Source organism: Hippopotamus amphibius, chromosome 10, assembly GCF_030028045.1.
Source record: "Hippopotamus amphibius kiboko isolate mHipAmp2 chromosome 10, mHipAmp2.hap2, whole genome shotgun sequence".
Taxonomy (NCBI): Eukaryota; Metazoa; Chordata; class Mammalia; order Artiodactyla; family Hippopotamidae; genus Hippopotamus; species Hippopotamus amphibius.
The window spans coordinates 63170219-63190071 of record NC_080195.1 but is presented as its reverse complement, the minus strand read 5'-3'; the positions used below and the strand labels follow the sequence as shown (position 1 = coordinate 63190071).

Here is a 19853-nt window from a genome sequence, read left to right as displayed (position 1 = left end):
TTTCAACTTAAAAGTTTTAAATGGCTGTTTACTAATATACTTGTATATAGAAAAAGGTACAGAATGATATTGTTTCTAAGGATATTAAAATTGGTCAAAGGGTAGGAAAACAGAGGGGATGATTATTAACAGAAAAGAATCCAGAAATAGACTTATACACATGTGGTAATGCAGTATAGGATGCAAGTAGCATTTCAGAGGAATGAAGAAAAGCTGGATGATTTAATAAATGATTTGGAACAGTTGGTTAGCTATTTGGGGAAAAAAAAGAATGTTAGATCCCTACCTCACTCCTTTGTCAGAATGAATTCCAGATTGATCAGTTATTTACATGTTTGTTTGTTTTTTAATAATGAAGTCATGTAAGTTCTAGAAGGAAATATTAGTGTATATTTTTCAATTTTGAAGTGAAGACCTGAATGTGACCCTAAACCTAGAAACAATTAAGGAAGGAAGATAAAAAATTGCCTATGCTGTATTGTTTTGAAGGCTGGAGAACTAGATGAATCTTGAAATTATATGTTCACGGATCCTAGTGTCAGCAACATGGCATTAAAAGTTTATTGGTAATACTTTGCAAACTGTTAGACCAATGCAGGTTGAAACTGACCAAAAAGGCCACCACCCTGTGGTTTTGGCAACCATGTTTACGTTTGTAAGCTCAGCATGAACTGTGTCAGCATGAAGTGTTTAAATTGATGGCATTTAATTGTGTTATTTCAATTTTCACATGAGTATGTATAAAGAGTAATTTGTGTACTACTGTTACTTCAGATGAATGAATGAGAAATATTAAATAATTACAAGAAGGCCTGTAAGAAACTGATTGTGTGTAATTTACCTTTGGGCTGTGGGGCTGGGCATGATGGAGAAGGTAAACCTCATTTTATGCTATTTTCACCTTTATAATATGAATATGTAGTGTTTCACTGAGGAAAACTTTTTTTAAAAGTCATTGAAAAATAATTTGGAATTTTGGGCTTCTGAAAGATATTGTCATATTCATAGCCTGACTGTAGTCTAGCTATTTCAGCCAGTCATCTTCTAGGGAGAGAAAGACTGGAGAGCTTAACTTTGTTGCTGGATTGCAGTGCATATGTAATAGGGACATGCAAAGATATTTGTAATTTGTTGTATCACAGGTGGGTACAGAAGGATGCTCATTCCACTAAGTGATTCACACATAGATGGGATCCTTGGAGGCTGCACATTTAGTTTTTGAAAAATGCATGTCATCTTATGAAATAGTTTTATTTTAAATCTAAGATATTTGATTCTTACAAAGCATTCATTTTAATAATACTTCAGGCTCAGATTTATCAAAGTATAGAATGTGAAATTCATGTAAATTACGATGGTAAAATAGGAACCATCAGAGAACATATGGAGGCCCACCTCTGTGAGCACCTCTGCTCCCCTGGGAGGCATCTTTCACATGCCCCTGGTGGAAAACTTTGAGAAACACTATTCTGAGTAAATATGAACAGGTGACAGTGACTTGTAATCATCCTAACACTTTATTTGGGTTTTGAGTTCTGAAGTTATGAAGTGGAAGGAAGCAGATTTCATAAAAGGCAAATTTTATTAGCAATTTAGCCTACTAAAATGAATGTTTGCATATGTACTTAGAGTTCTTACTGAATCCAGTAAATGCCTAAGCTGGTAGATATTTTAATCATTAAAGCTATAATCCAGTTAAAGTTAAGGAAGCTAAATAAAACTAATTTTAATCAAATTTACTTTGATTTCTTTGTTTCTCCTTTTTTTCATTACCACAGGTCACAGTAATGAAAGGCAGTAATAGAAATAAAGATCATTCAGCAGAAGGGGAAGAGCCTGGGAAACGACCAAGACGCAAGTGTCTTCAGTGGCATCCGTTGCTAGCAAAGAAACTGCTTGACTTTTCAGAAGAGGAAGAAGAGGAAGACGAAGAGGAGGATATTGATAAGGTAATTCCTCCTTTTATTATAGAAGTTTTAAGTTTATTTGACCATTCATTCTAGAAACTGCAGTGAACGTGTGTGTGGTGCAAAGGATGCATTTCCAGGAGCCTGTATAGCTTGAATCCTATGGAACTACTTAACCTGCATTTTTATTCCAAATGTTGATGACCCAAAGTGGTATCTGTACTTCCTAATAGTTTAGACTGAAACTGATCCTTCTTAAATAGTATTTCTGTCAGTTAAGTAATGATTTGCAAGCAATAGTCAAATGCAGTGAAGTTCATAAAATTTCATGTGCTTATCTGCACCCACCTGCTGCTCCTGGCCTCTCTTTCTTCTCTCCCAGCCTAGCCTTGCCATTGCCTGTAGGTTCAGAACTGTTCAGGTCCTCATCTCTGAGGCTTTTGGAGCATCTGGCTGCTGTCACCCCTCCATGCCTCTGTGCTCACTCAGTCCTTCAAGTCCCCTCCTCAGGGCTCACACTTGAACAGCCAGCTCTTGCTTAGAAAATCACACAGCCATGCAGGTGACTTTATAGAGAGCCCCACGTCCCTTCATATCTTGGCATGACTGGTTTCTCCTCTTCATCATTCAGGTCTCAGCACAAGGACTACCTCCCCGTCACCTCAGGTGTCCTGCCCACCCCAATGCATTCCATGTCCGAGGAATTACTCCCTTGCACTTCTTCCTGTTTGCCTTGTGTTTAGCTGTGTTTATGTCTGTCTTCCTAGACTAGACTACAAGCTCAGTAAGAGCAGGGGTCTTGCCCTTCCTGTCCTCTTCTCCTTCCTTAAAGCCTAGAATGATGGCTGGCACAGAGTAGATTTTGAATAGTTACATGCTCAATGGAAGAATGTATGAGTACATATTTTGTGTCACTACAAATTTTATGAACATGCTTTTACTGTTCTTCAGGCCTTCGACGGCTGTTCAGTCTTTTGTCCTAGGCTTGGGTCAGCTCCCCTCTTCCACTCATCTCAGCAGGAATTATAAATACTTTTCCTGTTTCACAGACATCTTCTCTGGAGACTGTTTATGGTCTCCTCACTGTTAAACTTTTCTTCTCTTTCGCAGAGAAAATAGAGGCCACCAGAAATGACTGCTTCAGCTTTATCCACTCATCTTACTCTTATCTCACTCCTTACCCATCTTTTCCTTTCCTTTTTCAGAGAGGTGGCAGTATTCTTCCTATTTGAAGAAATTGCCAAGTTTATGCTTGTGCTTAATTTGATTTCTGACACATTTGCACCTGTTGATCACTTGGTCCTTGAAGCTGTCACTTCCATGACAGCACTCACTCTTATTTCTATTCCTACCTTCCCAACTATACCTTCCTAAATAGTTTCTTCCAGTTGATGTCCCTCCATTATTCTACCCTCAGATGTTGATGTTTTCTGGGCCTCTTATCTTAATTCCTGTCTCCACCCTGGACCTTTCTCCTACTCTGGACTTCTATTTCTGACTATTTACTTGACATATCCACTTAGATATCAAATCAGAATCTCGGTTTGAATGTGTTCGAAGTGAAGCTTTCACGTTTCTCCTCCAAACCCCATCCTCCTACATCTTTCCTTTCTCAGTGAATGGCAACTACAACTGTCAAATTAGTCAGACCTAAAACCTTGACTTTTTTCTTCTGCTCAAGTCTCACATCTATTCATCCATCAGTAAGTTCTCAGCTATACCTTCAAAATAGTTCTCAAGTTGACCCCTTCTTAGCAATGTCACCAATACTACCTTGATCCAAGTCACCGTCAGTGCTAGTGCCAATTATTGTATTCTGCCTCTCTCTGCCTCTGCTCTTGCCCTTTTACAGTCTGTTCTCAACAAAGCAGCCAGAGAGATCCTGCCGGAGGGGAAAGCTGGTTGTGCTCCTCTTCAGATTCATGAGGATGGGGAATCTGTGTGCTCACTGCTCTATCTGCATCACCTAGAGCAGTGCCTGCTCCATATCAGGTGCCCAGTAAAGAGATATTAAATGAAAGAATGACATCATTGAATCCTCTTCTCTTTTCCGTCCACATTCAGTGATCTCACCCACACCCTTGGTCTTACCTCTTTATATTGGTACATCCGTTCATTATCCCACTGAGACTTCTCTGCCACTTCACATTCTGCCTACTCAGCACTGATCTTTCTGCTCCCCACCAGATCTAACTTCTCTCATTTGAGAAAAAGTGTTCTCTTTTGTGTATGAAGGAATCTTGCTGCCAAAGTTGGAAACACTCTTCCTTTTTCAACCTTTACATCCAGTTAGACATCAGTCACTCTTGGTTCTACCTCATTAGTGAATATTGTTTCTGTTCCCAGTTCTCCATTCTCATGATTACTGCCTTGATTCAGCCCTGTCCCCATTCTCGCATGGGCAGCTGGAATAAACTTTTAACTCTTCCCTCTAGTTTTGTTTGTCTCTAGTTTTGCTACTGCAATTCATGCTCTACACTGATGACAGGAGTTATCTTAAAATACAGATCTAACAATGTCTCTCCCCTGCTTAAAACCACACATGGCCCTCCATTGCATCCAGCTGTGGTTTCTATATCCTGGTCTGGTGCCGGTGTTGATTTGTTGTAGGGTGTTTCTTGGCCTCTGGTGAAAGAAAAGAAGGTCCAGATACTTTTTCATTTTATTTAGTTTATATTTGATGCATTTATTTGTTTACTTACTTCTTGGTTAGTTAATTTAATGAAATAATTATAGTATTAGATAGTTTAAAATTATTTTTTACATTCATACGTGGCAAAACAAAAAGTAGACATTCTATGCTGGTCCACTCCCATGGGTTTTTATTGATCCATACAGTCTGAAACCACTCATTTACAGGGTTAAATGCAGTTTTTATTTTTTAACATGACAGAACACATTCTTCATGAAGTGGTCCATACCTTCTTCTACAACCTTAGATCCCTGTTCTAATTTTTTATATACCAGTGCTATTGAACTGCATATAAGTGTCTGAATAAACCACTGAGCCTTAATCTCTGTTAGTTCCCCATGGTTCCCCATTGACTACCCTACACACACTGATTCATCTTGGAAAATTTAGCCCAGACAACACCTTTTCTAGGGAGACTTCCCTGTGCTCCAACCCATCCACTAGTGCTTCATTATCATACTGGTTCCTTGCTGCAGTCATCATCCTGCTTTTTAATTTATTTGCTTATCCATCTTTCTCCTTTCCCAAAACAGTGAGCTCCTTGGGTCAGGATCTTGTCTTATTTATCTCTTTTTCCAGCTCTTGGCTTGAGTTTTATAATTTAGTAACTGAATCAAAAGTTATTCTTTTCTAAAGGGAAAATATAATTACTTCCTTAACGTACATAATACATTTTTTTATGCTTGATTTTTCCGTAACTTCTTAGTCAGTTTTAGAATGCTGAATAAATATTCCTTGAAAACTCAAATCATTGTTAATGATTGTACACATAACGAGGAAGATAAATCTATAGCCTTTACCCTCAGTAATAATCCCTGCTGTATTTCCAAATCAGGTAGCCATGACTTCAAGATTGTTCTGTACGATTTGTGTTTGAAGATAATTGATGGTTAACTAAATGCATGTGTAATACTTAATTTAAACTTAAAAGACTTTTTAAAAACATCTGATTGGATGAAGCTAGTGACTTAATCCTAGAGTGTCTGTAACAGTTGCCCAATAAACGTGATATAAGAGAACCTGGCTGCCTCATAGTAGTGGTTCTCAAAGTGTGATCCTCAGACCAGCAGCATCAGCATAACCTGGCAACTTGTTAGAAATCATGTTCTCAAGGCCCATTCCAGACCTACAGAGTCAGAAGCTCTGGGAATGGGACTTAACCAATCTGTGTTTTAACAAGACCTCCAGGGATTCCAATGCCCACTCCTGTTTAAGAACTACTGCCCTACTGTATAATAATCTAACATCTACCTTGATCCTTCTTGATTTTAACTATGAAACAGCAAGTAAAGAAATGGTTCTAGTGAGCATTCTGAACTTCTGTTCTTGGTTGCACTGTTTCTAAGAAATATCATGGAATCATATTTTAGTCTAGGAAGATACTTAACAATCCTATTATATTCTGAGATTCTGTGATCAGAGATGTACTTTAAGAAATTTAACCTACAGCCATGTGCAGGAAGTATTGTAAGAGTTTAAAAGCAGGAAGACAAGGCCATAGGAGAGAGTGGTATTAGGACAGAGGCCATGAGAATTACACAGAAAGACAGGATCAGAGCTTTGCAGAAGTCCTTGAATTGAATGAAATGCTTAGGAAAAGGAAGGATTCAAAACCGATTTTGAAAGTTTAAGCCCTATCACCATTGAATTTCAGTGATCAAGAAAGTGTGATATCTACAAGCTTGAAAATTACTGTGTAATTCCACTTGTGATGTGCACAAAAACATTAAGTAGTCAGTATTAGATTTTCATTATCTACTTTCATGTTAAACATTTTCATATTATTGTACAAAAGTACTTTGCAAAAAGGAGAAAGACTAATATTCATGTATCTTATGTGAATATTGTTGTTAATCTTGAGACCCATATACCACAGAATGGGTTTAATCTTTCATTCAGTAGTTAGTTAAGTATTAATGTTATACCAGACATTAAGCTAGGCACTGTGTATAGGGAAATAAGAGGGCTTTTGTCCTCAAAGAGCTCACTGTTAGTGAGAGAAAAAAATGTAAGCAATTATGACAACAATGTAATATATGCTTTAATAGAGACATGCACAGGTTGCTATAGAAACTAAGCAAAAGAAAACATCATAAGTTGGTTACCAACCATAAGCAGTGGTTGATGATTTTTAAAAATCTTTTTCTTTCAGTTTTTAAGTTGTTTATATGGAGCTAAGGAAAAATACAATTTGAAAACCAAGACTAAATTGTTAAAGTTATACAGAATGTGTTAAACATTTGGTTTTTGTTTTGTTGGTAATAGGTTCAACTTCTTGGGGCCGATGGCATAGAGCAAGATGTTGGTGAAACTGAAGATGATGAATCACCAGAACAGCGAGCCCGGAGACCAATGAATGCATTTCTCTTATTTTGCAAACGTCATCGTTCCCTTGTACGTCAGGAACACCCCAGGCTTGATAACCGAGGTGCTACAAAAATACTAGCTGATTGGTGGGCTGTTCTGGATCCAAAGGAAAAGCAGAAATACACAGACATGGCCAAGGAGGTAGGTTCCAGTGGCAAGGTTTTATGGTGACTGTGAGCAGCCCATCCTGTAGCCCCCAGTCAGTAAATATGGAGTCCATGCTAAAGGTCTAGCAGCACGAAGGTGGATTCTGAATCAAGTGTTAAGTGAAGACATAAGAGTTTTGTTCCTGTTCCGGAATTCCAGGTCCACTTTGCAGATACTGGTGAGATGCCAAAAGCAACCTAGTGTGAAGAAGTTTTTTCTCAATGTATATATTCCACTGATTGATATGGGGAATTGATTTTTATGAATGGTGATGTATTTATTATGAGTGGTTTTTGTTTTTAGTTTTTCTAGGAACCCAGCTTCTACTGTCAGAGAATGGCCGTGGTAAAGATGACAATCTTGATCTAGTTCTGATGCTAATAGCTTTGTAACCATATCTAAGTCAATCTCTGGGTCTCAGCTTTTTTTTTTTTTTAAGAGAAGGCGACAGAACTTTTTTTTTAAATTTTTTAAATTTGTTAATTAATTAATTTATTGGCTGCATTGGGTCTTCGTTGCTGCACACAGGCTTTCTCTAGTTGCTGCAAGTGGGGGCTACTCTTCATTGTGTTGCGCAAGGCTCCTCGTTGTAGTGGCTTCTCTTGCCGTGGAGCACGGGCTCTAGGTGTGTGGGCTTCAGTAGTCGTGGCACATGGGCCCAATAGTTGTGGCTCACGGGCTCTAGAGCACAGGCTCAATAGTTGTGGCGCATGGGCCCGGTTGCTCCGTGGCATGTGGGATCCTCCTGGAGCAGGGCTCGAACCCGTGTCTCCTGCATTGGCAGGTGGATTCCCAACCACTGCACCACCTAGGAAGTCCCTCTCAGCTTTTTTAAAATTTTTTTATTTTTCTTTCCTTTTTAAAAAAATACGTTATGAGAATAGGGAAGTTGGAGCAAAATTTGTATCCCTTCCAGTGGTAGTATTTTTTGATTTTGTAATAAAGGCAATTATCAAGAGAGATACTTTGACTTGTTTCTGTAGGTAGTGCAGCATGAATATTTAAAACCAGTGAATGAATGAATGGCAGTGGAACAGGATGTACTGTGACCTGTGCATGCATGTTAACACTGTAGGCAGTAGTTAGTGAGAAGTATTTCTATGAAGGAAGGCTATTCAGAGAGGTGGGCCAAAATGTGACTAAATTTCTTCAAAAATTGTATACTGGTCTGTTTATAAAATAATCTTAAATTAATGTGAGTTCATTGTACATTTGAAATGTATTGTGTAATGGATTTAGCAAGTAAGGGGAAAGCAAAGCAATATCATTGTGGTTAAACTTGAAAGGAATAATTCTAACTATTTCTTCAGTGTTGTAACATGCAAATAATCTTCATGAAAGCCCCAGCCACCCAAACATTTGGTTAAGTTCTGTGGAAAGATGAACCAGCAGGGAACAAATATATAGTTTTGAGTGAGACATCATTAGACATCTCACGTATGTAGAAAAATACTTCTTTCAATTGCTGTGGTTTTATTGAGTTGTTTAACAAGCTAACATGGAACATAAAAATTTCTTATGCAATGTCCAGGGAAATTTGAATCCAGAGTAAATGATTAGCGTAATTGCTATGTAGCTAACAATCACAAAGTCTTCAGGAATTAACTATATGGTTAAAGACAGAATGTTAACTATGTAAAGCATCTAGAAAATTTAAAATCAATTCCAGTAACCTATGTGATTTTAAATGTTGCAGGTGATTTTCACTAGCCTAACAGGAATTAACAGTAAAATTTTCCCAGTAAATAGCTTTAGATCCTTTCATAGTCATGCTTATATGATAAAACAAACAATTATCTGAAACCTCATAGGGAACGGCATAAGCTTCCTATAATTAAACTCTTGCGTTTGTTTTTGGATTACTGTTTTTGGATAACATGCAGCCTATCCTAAGTATATTGTTTGCTTTTTCTTAAATACTGCTAATTTACAAACCCAGTAGGTGGCCACTTTTAAGAGGAGGAAGTATTATTTTCATACAGGAATTCCTTTACTAATTACTTAATTAGCTTCACAGTATTTGCCATAGTGGCTAGTAATGAAATCTAAATCTGATAAGGTGCCCCCCGCTGTAAACTATGTCAGGTGGAGATCATAACTGGATCCTCCACCTCACAACTTGCCTTGTTTTTAGTTGCTCTGATGAAGTGTTGTCTCACTTCTAGTACCAAATGTGGAAGGTTCAGCTACTTTCAAAATCCTTATACAGTTGGTTTCTAGTTAAAAGTGATACTTGTTTCAACTTATTTGCCACATGGTTTACGAAATTACGTTAAAGTACAGGTAACTGTGCTGGTGCTTTTTGTGTTAATATTGCAGCCTTAATTGAGATGTTGTTTTAATCAGCAAAAACTTATTGGGGTGGCTTCAGTGTACTGGGTCTTGTTATTGTTAGTGATACATATATGGTCTCAGTTCCTCAAGGTCCCCTCTCTCCAGGCAGTCATTTTTAAAACTACTTTTTATATGTGTAACCTTTTAATTTTAAACCCCAAATTGAAAATGTGTTCTCTATTAGGAACAAGACATAGTCTTTGAGCATAGTTTGCGGGTGGGCGTAAACGCTTACATGGTATTCACCAGTATCTATTCTGTTATTACCAACTGAGTGAGAAATAGCTTTTTCCTTTCTCTTCTTGTTTTTATTTATTTAATTTTTTAATAAATTTATTTATTTATTTATCTATTTATCTATTTTATTGGCTGTGTTGGGTCTTTTTTGCTGTGCGCAGGCTTTCTTTTTAGTTGTGGTAAGTGGGGGCTACTCTTTGTTGTGGTATGTGGCTCCTCATTGCCATGGCTTCTCTTGTTGCGGAGCATGGGCTCTAGGCATGTGGGCTTCAGTAGTTGCAGCACACGGGCTCAGTAGTTGTGGCGCACGGGCTTAGTTGCTCCACGGCATGTGGGATCTTCCTGGAGCAGGAATGGAACCCATGTCCCCTGCATTGGCAGGCGGATCCTTGACCACTGTGCCACCTAGGAAGCCCCCCTTTCAAATCTTCTTGTTTTTAAAATAACATATTCTTAAAGTGAATAACAATGAATACAACTTTGAAGAGATCATTTTTTTTACCTGTTAAAACTTTCTCTGACTCTTCCCTTGCTTTCTGATTGTTTTCTAATAGTGCATCTGGTGAGAAGAAGTACCCATTTGGGGATTTGTTTTCAGTTTCTTGAATTATTTCCCAGTACTGATTCACATTGTTGAAAAAAATGGTTGAAGGAGGGTTTCATATTCTCTGATGAATCTTATTAGAGCAATAATTGGTTATAAGTAATTTTAAAAATATTGTCCTAAGGATATAACCTCCCTTTCTTAAATTCAGCAATGTGCATGATGGTGCAGTGTTGTGGATAGTCACAGGCTCTAGCTTCTGCAACTGCCTGTGAGGAGACTCAGAAACAACACTATTTTTCCTTTTAACATCTTCTCTTACAAATACACAGTTATAAGTCTGCATTTTTGACTGGGATGTTGCTGGAAACTTCCACTTGTCACTTAAACTAATAGTCATAATTATGAGTAATTAATGGACAGTCAATATAGAGGATCATGTATGTTGTCCCTCAGGTAGAGCCGAGTCAGTGCAAAGAAGAGGGGAGGATCTGGAAGGTTAAGGCAGTTTTGAATGACCTTTATAAAACTCCCTGCTTTGGTTTTTGTAGGATCCAAGGCATGAGGCAGAATGCATGCATTTATTGATTAATTGGTTTGCTCCTGACTGGATGTTTTCCATAAGCATGAACATGCATTCAGTTCTGATTTTTCCCATTCTTCAGAGCAGGGATCTAAAGTTCTGTGGAGTTAGTGTCTTGACCACCTATACTTCGGTGGAGCCCGAGATACCCTTGCCTATTTGACTCTAGCATCCTTTTAGTGTATATGCTGCTCACTTTAGAAAGCTGAGAGACTAGAGATTTGAATAAGTGAAAAACGGTGACAACAACATGTCATGGGTCTTATGGGAAGAGTCTGCTTGTGCTGGGGTTGGGGGTATTTTAGGTATTTCAGAAAAAGCTTTATGAAGTTGATAGAATTTGGAGTGGGCTTTGTTACAGGATTCAGAAGAAAGGCAAGGATAAGAGCAGATGTGGAAAAGTAAGAACAATTTCAAGAACAAGAAAGTTTTACCCCGAGCCTGGGCTTTTTGTGGGAGAGTAACAGGAAATGATGATATAAAGGCAAAAATCTTGAGAGACTGGCCTGAAAAAATAGGAAGTTCAGTTGTATGTCAATAAGAGCTATGGAATTAAATGCAATAAAATACAGCTTGAAGGGAAACTGTAATAGCCTTTTGTAAATGTCGGTATCTGTTGTCATCAGTGGTCTAGGAAAGATTATCACCACAAATCTCCATTGGGTCTTTAGTGATCAGTTCTTCATCCACATTACTTCAAGATAAAATTAACCTATTCATTCCCTTGCTTTGGTTTCATCAGAAATGGATTCTTCTCCAAAGAAGATTTACTGTCATTTTCTCATGTCTTATTACTCTGGACAGTTTTTGTTAACTGTCACATGTCATGCTGAATAGAATTTGTATTTTTACAAGTGTGCTGTGGCATCCTGCATACTACTGAGCTAGAGCAGCACCTTATTTATCCCCACATTCTTGAGAAACAGGTGTTACACATAAGTGATTTCTAGGTAGATAAAACTTTGCTGTTTCTTTCTTTCTTTTTTTTAATAAATTTATTTATTTATTGGCTGCTTTGGGTTTTTGTTTCTGCACACAGGGTTTCTGTTTCTGCACACAGGGTTTCTCTTGTTCCGGTGAGCCGGGGTGTGTGGGCTCCTCATTGTGGTGGCTTCTCTTATTGTGGAGCACAGGCTCTAGGCACATGGGCTTCAGTAGTTGCGGCACACAGGCTCAATAGTTGTGTCTCACAGGCTCTAGAGCGCAGGCTTAATAGTTGTGGCACACAGGCTTAGTTGCTCCGAGGCATGTGGGATCTTCTTGGACCAGGGATCAAACCTGTGTCCCCTGCATTGGCAGGTGGATTCTTAACCACTGCGCCACTTAGGAAGTCCCTGCTGTTGGTTTAAACACTTTTTATTTTATATATTTATCCTGGAAATTTTATATAATATTTTGTTTAAATACTTCCTTACTTAAAGTATTCACAACACCTGTTGATTTTTTTCAAACTTTCAACCCATTATTTCCAAATAAGCATTATTTTATAATTTGTACCTTTGTTAACAATTGAGGTATAGCCTCATTTTTATCTGTATGTTAAATGATTCCTAACGCTTTTGTTCTTTCTTTGAATTTCCTCTTTGCGTTTCCGGAGTCTCTTTTTTGGGTCCCCCTCAGCTGTTGATTGACATTTCTTTCCTCTTTCGGCCACTTTTGTCTGCCTCTGATGAAATGATGACTCTGGGTGGGGTTTTCTGAGTATGACTTCATTAGGGCCCCGCCATTTTGGGGGAGAGGTGGGCAGTAAAACCAAAGATTTGGGCTTCGTGTTTCCCAGTATTTCTTGTTTCTGAGACCTTTCCCATGCCTGCGTTCCAGATGTCAGGACTTTCTTACTATAAAAAATATTTGTGTTTGTTTTTGAAATAATAATCAATTTTTGAATATTGCTTTATTCTGCCCAGGGTTCCATTATGAACATTTGACTCATTGAATCCAAAGAATAATCCCATGAGGTAGATAGTATTTTCCGAAAGCTAAGGATAAGGACACTATGGCCCAGAGGAGTTAAGTGACTTGTCTAAGGCAGCAAATTAGTAGTGGTAGAGCTTGGGTTCTCATACGTGGCCTTCTCCCCTCTCAGACCTGTCTGAGTTTGCACGTCTGTAAACTGGCAGTAAAGCTGCCTGCCCTCACAGGGTGAGATAAGCTGCAAATAAGGCATTGTGTGCACAGGCATGCTCTGAAGTTTAAAATGCTACACAAACGTTAGTTGTTCCTGATAAGCAAGCTTATGTTTATATTTAATACTACTTTACCTAGTAATTTTTTACTATTTTTATTAGGACCTGTTAACACACTGAAGTGCTAATGAAATACAAAATTAGTCTTTGAAACACAAGAATTAACAGAACTAAATGTATCATTTGCCCAACTTGGCAGATACTATTAATGTGATTAATAATCCCTAACAAAATAGATGTTCTATTAAGTGAGCTAACTACTTGATTTCAGAAATATCAGTCCATTTGCTAATTGTTAGTAAACACTAGCATTTAAATATTCAAGTCAAATCAAATTATAAGGACTTTATAAAGACCCCACAGCTAGTGATAAGAAATAGACGTCATAGTGAGTGGTATATTGAGAATTAATTAATTAATTTATTTATTTATTTTTGGCTGCTTTGGGTCTTTGTTGCTGTGTGAGGGCTTCCTCTAGTTGCCAGTAGCTGGGGCTACTCTTTGTTGTGGTACTTGGGCTTCTCATTGAGGTGATTCTTGTTGCAGAGCACAGCCTCTAGGCATGCAGGCTTCAGTAGTTGTGGCACAAGGGCTTCAGTAGTTGTGACTCGCAGGCTCTAGACTGCAGGCTCAGTAGTTGTGGTGCACGGGCTTAGTTGCTCCACGGCATGTGAGATCTTCCCAACCCAGGGATTGAACCTGTGTCCACTACACTGGTGGGTGGATTCTTTTTTTTTTTTTTTTCTTTAAGAACTTTTATTGAGATACAATTGACATACAGTAAACTGCATATATTTAAAGCGTACAATTTGGTATTTTTCTTCTCATTAGTTATGTATGGCAATCCCAATCTTCCAATTCATGCCACCCCTCACCCCCCCCCCCGCCCCGCTTTCCCCACTTGGTGTCCATGTGTTTGTTCTCTACATCTGTGTCTCTATTTCTGCCTTGCAAACCTGTTGATTTGTACCATTTTTCTAGATTCCACATATATGTGTTAATATACAATATTTGTTTTTCTCTTTCTGACTCACTTCACTCTGTATGACAGTCTCTAGGTCCATCCATGACTCTACAAATGTCCCAATTTCGTTCCTTTTTACAGCTGAGTAGTGTTCCATTGTATATATGCACCACATCTTCTTTATCCATTCATCTGTTGATGGACATTTAGGTTGCTTCCATGTCCTGGCTGTTGTAAATAGTGTGGCAGGCAGATTCTTACCATTGTGCCACCAGGGAAATCCCGAGAATTTAAACTGAATCTCTTAAAACTAATTTTTGGTATTGGTTTCAGATGTTAATATTTTAATTCATTGAGGAACCTACTACTCCAATATCCTGTAAGATGTTACTATAGTAAATCTTGATTACTTTGGAATTTGTTGTCGATCAAAGGGATATAGATAAAAATTAACTCTTGCGCTATTTTGAGAAATTGCAAATTCATTCCATAAACTATTTTTTAAAGAAAAGGTTTAAAGTGTTTAAGGAAATTACAATACCCAAACGAACACATCTTTTAGAGAGAACTTAAACATTCTACAATTCAAATTAGTTAATATGAATTATCTTATTAATACATTTTCAGAAATGTAATGTTTGCTTATCCAGATCTGTATCTACATTTTTTAAAGTACCAAAATTACATTTTGAAAGAAATTTTGAAATTTTTATTTTTTAAATTAGTGCTAACTGATTAAACTGACTTTCTCTTCCTTACCCAAATTAGGGACTAAAATTGTCCTTTAAAAAATTTTATGTGTGAAAATACACTGCTGTTGCTACAGTAATTCTTATAGGCAACGTAGGCAACAGTATCTGTAGCTGACTTAGTTTTTCCTTTATGACTTTCCTGCAAGAGACCCAAACAATTCCCTGGTCACTTATTCAAGTCACTTTTTGAAGTGTATAGATTTTACTCGAGTGGCTTGTCGTGAAAGTTTTGTAAGTTAATGTATAATTTAGAATATTTCTGTTCTGTCAGAACCATAAACTTAATTCAGTGTTCTGCCATATAAAAGTCTAATTAATTTTCTTATTAAAATATCTAGTAAGAATAATTCAGATCTAAGTGATAAGTTTTAAAGTTTTGTGAGGGAAAGTTCCTAGAACTAAGGAAGTACAAATTAGTGCCACTTCTCAACTATCTTCCTCTCCTCTTCCACTCTGTATAATGTGATTTCTGCCTGCCAATGTGAAGAGATACAGCTGTCTCAAAATTCATTAGCTGTCTCAAACTTTATTATGCTAGGGATTCTCTTAGCTCCCAGCGAAGTTATAGAATTTAAAAGTGTGTTATATCTCTTTTTTTGAAAACTGGATAATTCCTGTGTAATCTCTCCTTAATAATTCTAGTAGATTTTTTTAATCACGGTGATATTTCACATATTTATACCAGAATCAACTCTCTTTATTTGTGTAGAAATTCCCAGGGTCCCATATTACTGGACCTTACCAGGGTTATCGTCTTTCACTCTGTTGAGAAGATCTAGACTGTAATAATAGCTAGAAATACTACTGGACTTTTTAATACCCACCCCCCCCAAAAAAAAACCCCAAACAATTAGAGGACAGTTAGTAAGTACATCTGTCCTTAAGGTGCTTTTTAAGACCAGATTTCCCATTCTTATAAATGATCTGCAAAAGTATTTAATGTTGAGACCCAGTTTTTTTAAAGATTAACACAATAGAGTATTGTCTTTTGGTATATAATAATGCCATTGTCATATATGAAGTAGACAAAATACTGTGACATAGGGTGTATATTTAATACCATTACTGAATAACAGTGATGTATTATCATTGCTAATGAAATGTGGTTGTGGTTGAGGTTGGAGAGAAGGGAGCCGGCATTTACTGAGCACCTTGTGTAAGTCAGGAACTGTGCCTATAAAATAGATACATTTAGGCTATCTAATCAGTTAGAAATTTGCAAAAAAAAAAAAAAAAAGGAATTTAGTAGGGAAATTTTTATTTTAATGGGAGATTCTTGAAAAGCAGTATTTTAGCAAGAGGTTAGTTACCTAGGAGATAGGACCAGTAGCCTGTGACTGATTTTATTGGAGGATAAGTGAGCTTCCCCTCCCACCCCCAGCATGAAAGCCCCGCCTTGGGGATCTGGATGGGTGGGCCTGTCTTTGGTTCTTTCAATCCTGTGCTGATGAATTTTTAGCCCCGTGGTTGACCAGCTTGCTAATAGTTTCACTCAGCTATTTGCTTCAGACTATATATAGTCGTTTCTCATTTCTCCCTTACTCAGCTTTCTCTGTAATCCCTTTCCTAATAACCTCATCACAACAAATGATTAAGCCTTTCTGTTGTCTCTTATAGCTGAATCAGAGCAAGTGATTGATGATGTGCCCAGTTCCAAGGACAGACATCCTCACACCCTGAGGCTCTTCCTCCTCCACCCTCACTTGGTGTTCATACACTGCTTGTGTTGACCTGTATGTCTTTTCATGAGTTTATGGCACCTCCATCTAAGCTTTAAACTCCTTAAGGACGAGGGCTGTGTGTTATTCTTTTCTTCATCTCCTACATTCTGAACCCTTTTGCTCAGATATATACTTGATTGAGCTGATGAGTGTTGTTTTACATCAAGTTTAAGAATATGCAAGATTAATATTGTGATACATTTACAGAGTATTGACCCTCATAGTGAATTCTCAGTTGCCAGTTTCCATAAAACCCCCACATACTCCAGGCCTTTCTCTTGCCCTTTGTTCTTCAACACATAGGTAGCTTCCCCTTTTACAGACCCTCTGCAAAATCATCTTTCATGCCTGAGACAGGGGAAGGTTTGTGGACCGTGTATAAAAAGAAGTAATCCATTTGAATGGCTAATTGTGGATTGTAAATAATTTGAAGGCAGAGACTCTAATTTGTGCCCTTTTCACCCCCAGTGTCTAACCAGTGTCTGTTATCTAGTCGATCTTCACAAAGAATTGAGATGGAGGTGAGTAGGTGGGCAGAATAAGTGCAAGAGAAAGCGATGTTTATGGTCAGTGATGTCACTGCTTTATGTTGTCTTCAGCACAGCTCCACATCATAGGTTAGTTTAAGCTACCCTTTATTAATACCATCAGTGCTTCTAAAAATAGTTGATGCTGGTAACATTTCATTCATAAGAATGACAGTATTATCCTTTTCATTACACATTGTTGATTTTCATCAAAGCAAATTGCTGAGTGATTCTTAGAAAAGGATGTCTTATTTACTGGGAGAGAACTTACCTGGCAGATCAGCAACGCTGGAGGGGAGGAAGGGAACATCTAAGAAACAGAAGAAATCTGAAGGCTAGTGACATCCATCCATCTAGCATCTTTTACAGTTGGGTCCTTTTTCTTAAAAAACCACCAAAAGTACCAAAAACTTTGTAAAAAAATTTCTTATGACAGATATGTTAATTTCTTTGATACTCTTTTGTTACTTTATAGAGTGGTGACCTTTGTCTAAATGACTATTCATCCGACAGACCCAGCTCGTGTGCCTTTTGCTGGGACAGAATAATGGTGCATGTGCCTGCTAACTTTCGTCTTCATCTCACCCTGTCATCTGTCACTTTCCACCCCTAGACAGCAGGCAGTGCAATTTTTCTGCCTCAGCCTAACGTGTAAACCTCCCCATGCCCATGAATGTGCTGGGATAGAGTACCTCTTATATTACATTGATGCCTCCAGATTTATTGTTATGTGATGGCAAATTCTAGTTTGGATCTGGTCTTGTATCCTATTTTAATTATTTTTGTAAGAAACGTAGAACTGTATCTTACTGTATTTTACGCTTACCTTCCTTTCTTGTGTACCTGTGTATCAGTATGCAGATGTACAGCTTTTAGTTTAAAAAAAATTGATTATTCAGAAAATTTGAATTAAGGGTAATTCTTTGGGGGTAATTCTAAACCATTGACTACTAACATTGCATTATGTTATCTACAGTACAATTTTAATTTATATGATTTAAAGGAAGTGGTGCAAAAAGTTTGTTCGTTGGATTACATATACTTTTCTTACATTAAAGGAACCTTTTTTTTTTTTTAAGGAATCTTTTTTTTAAATGGGTTAGATAAAAAGGCTGTTTTGAGCTTAGATAAATTTTACACACAGAGTGACCATTTTAAAAAGCAGCTTTATGGGATTGAAAGAATTGTATTAATTAAATAAGGTATCTAGCAGTAATAACATAAAATCATTGAAGAATACATGAAACATACATTTTATCAGATGTATCTGATAAAATGAATTTTATCAGATCGTTTGCAGTATAACATGATAGCAATAAATATATTTTTGTTTAATTTTATTATCAGGAAAGGGAGGATAAATGGCAGAGTTGGGGGAAAGAGAGAAAACCGTAGAAAAACAAAGGAGAAAGGAAGATATTAACAGTGAAGGCTGAAACCTCCACGTAAAGACATACAGTTTGTGATGGATTAATTGCAACATCACAGCTCTCGGCACATTCACTTTTTTTATTATTATTATTATTTTTTTTTTTTGGGGGGTACACCAGGTTCAATCAACTGTTTTTATACACATATCCCCATATTCCCTCCCTTCCTTGACGCCCCCCCCCTCGAGTCCCCCCCCACCCTCCCTGCCCCAGTCCTCTAAGGCATCTTCCATCCTCGAGTTGGACTCCCTTTGTTATACAACAACTTCCCACTGACTATTTTACAGTTGGTAGTATATATATGTCTGTGCTACTCTCTCGCTTCTTCTCAGTTTCCCCTTCACCCCCCGCCCCCTCCCATACCTCGAGTTCTCCAGTCCATTCTCTGTATCTGCTTCCTTGTTCTTGTCACTGAGTTCATCATCGGCACATTCACTTTTGAGATCACATGTGCTCGTTGCAAAACCCTGGGATGTTATCTGGTCAGATACACTTTTTAGATGAAGGAATCAAGGCTGCGAAAGGTTGTACAACTTGCTTAATATCCACAGCTGGCTAATAGCAGAGGTGGGTTTTGACCCAGATCGTCAGACTCTGCATCCAGTACTCTTTCTTCTGTATGGCCCTGCATCTTCAAATAACTAAAAAGTTCTGCATCAGTTTGCCCTACCTTGTTCCCCGTCTCCCATTCTTGATCTTGGTTCATTTATCCTACAACTGATTCCTTTACCCTGTTAGGTTTGTCTGTACAGTAAAGCACAGATTTAATTTTTTTTTTTTTTTTGCTGTGCACGGGCTTTCTTTAGTTGCGGTGAGTGGGGGCTCCTCTTCGTTGTGGTGTGTGGGCTCCTCGTTGCCATGGCTTCTCTTGTTGTGGAGCATGGGCTCTGGGGGCGTGGGCTTCAGTAGTTGCAGCACACGGGCTCTTAAAGTGCAGGCTCAATAGTTGTGGTGCATAGGCTTTGTTGCTCCGCGGCATGTGGGATCTTCCTGGAACAGGGATCGAACCCGTGTCCCCTGCATTGGCAGGCGGATTCTTAACCACTGCACCACCTAGGAAGCCCCAGATTTAATTTTTGACATACTTACCAAATTAAGCAGTGAGCACAATCTAGTTACTGGCTCTAGTATCAACTCACATTTTGTAATGTGTACCTAACACCTACTTTGAAATAGGTGTTGCTTGATGCACCACGTTACAAATAACTCCTTTTCTCCACCAAGATCAGGTAACTTTTTGGATCCTTTAAAAAAAAAAACGAGGGTTAAAAGGTACAAACTTTGTTGCCTCTGAAACCTCATCCCACAAATGAACTTTCTAGTAGCTAAATTCATGTCATATCTCTAAAGCCCTGTACTGAGATTGTCATTCTATGACAAGGAAAGACACAAGTTACTGAAAGTGTTTTGTTGTTTGTTTTTTCTTCATTCATTGTCTAAATAGGGGATTAAGGTGAAGGCT

The 19853-nt window shown here is 37.9% G+C and overlaps 1 protein-coding gene across 12 annotated transcripts in view; it reads left to right on the top strand.

Moving 5' to 3' along the window:
• The window catches only part of BBX (BBX high mobility group box domain containing), a 268773-nt gene that overhangs the window by 171003 nt on the left and 77917 nt on the right, over positions 1–19853 (top strand). For all 12 annotated transcript variants that reach the window (XM_057696544.1, XM_057696547.1, XM_057696549.1 and 9 more), the window contains 2 exons: positions 1779–1949; positions 6865–7107. In XM_057696544.1, the coding sequence (XP_057552527.1) occupies positions 1788–1949; positions 6865–7107 (405 nt within the window). In that variant the 5' untranslated portion in view covers positions 1779–1787. The remainder of the gene's footprint in view (positions 1–1778; positions 1950–6864; positions 7108–19853) is intronic.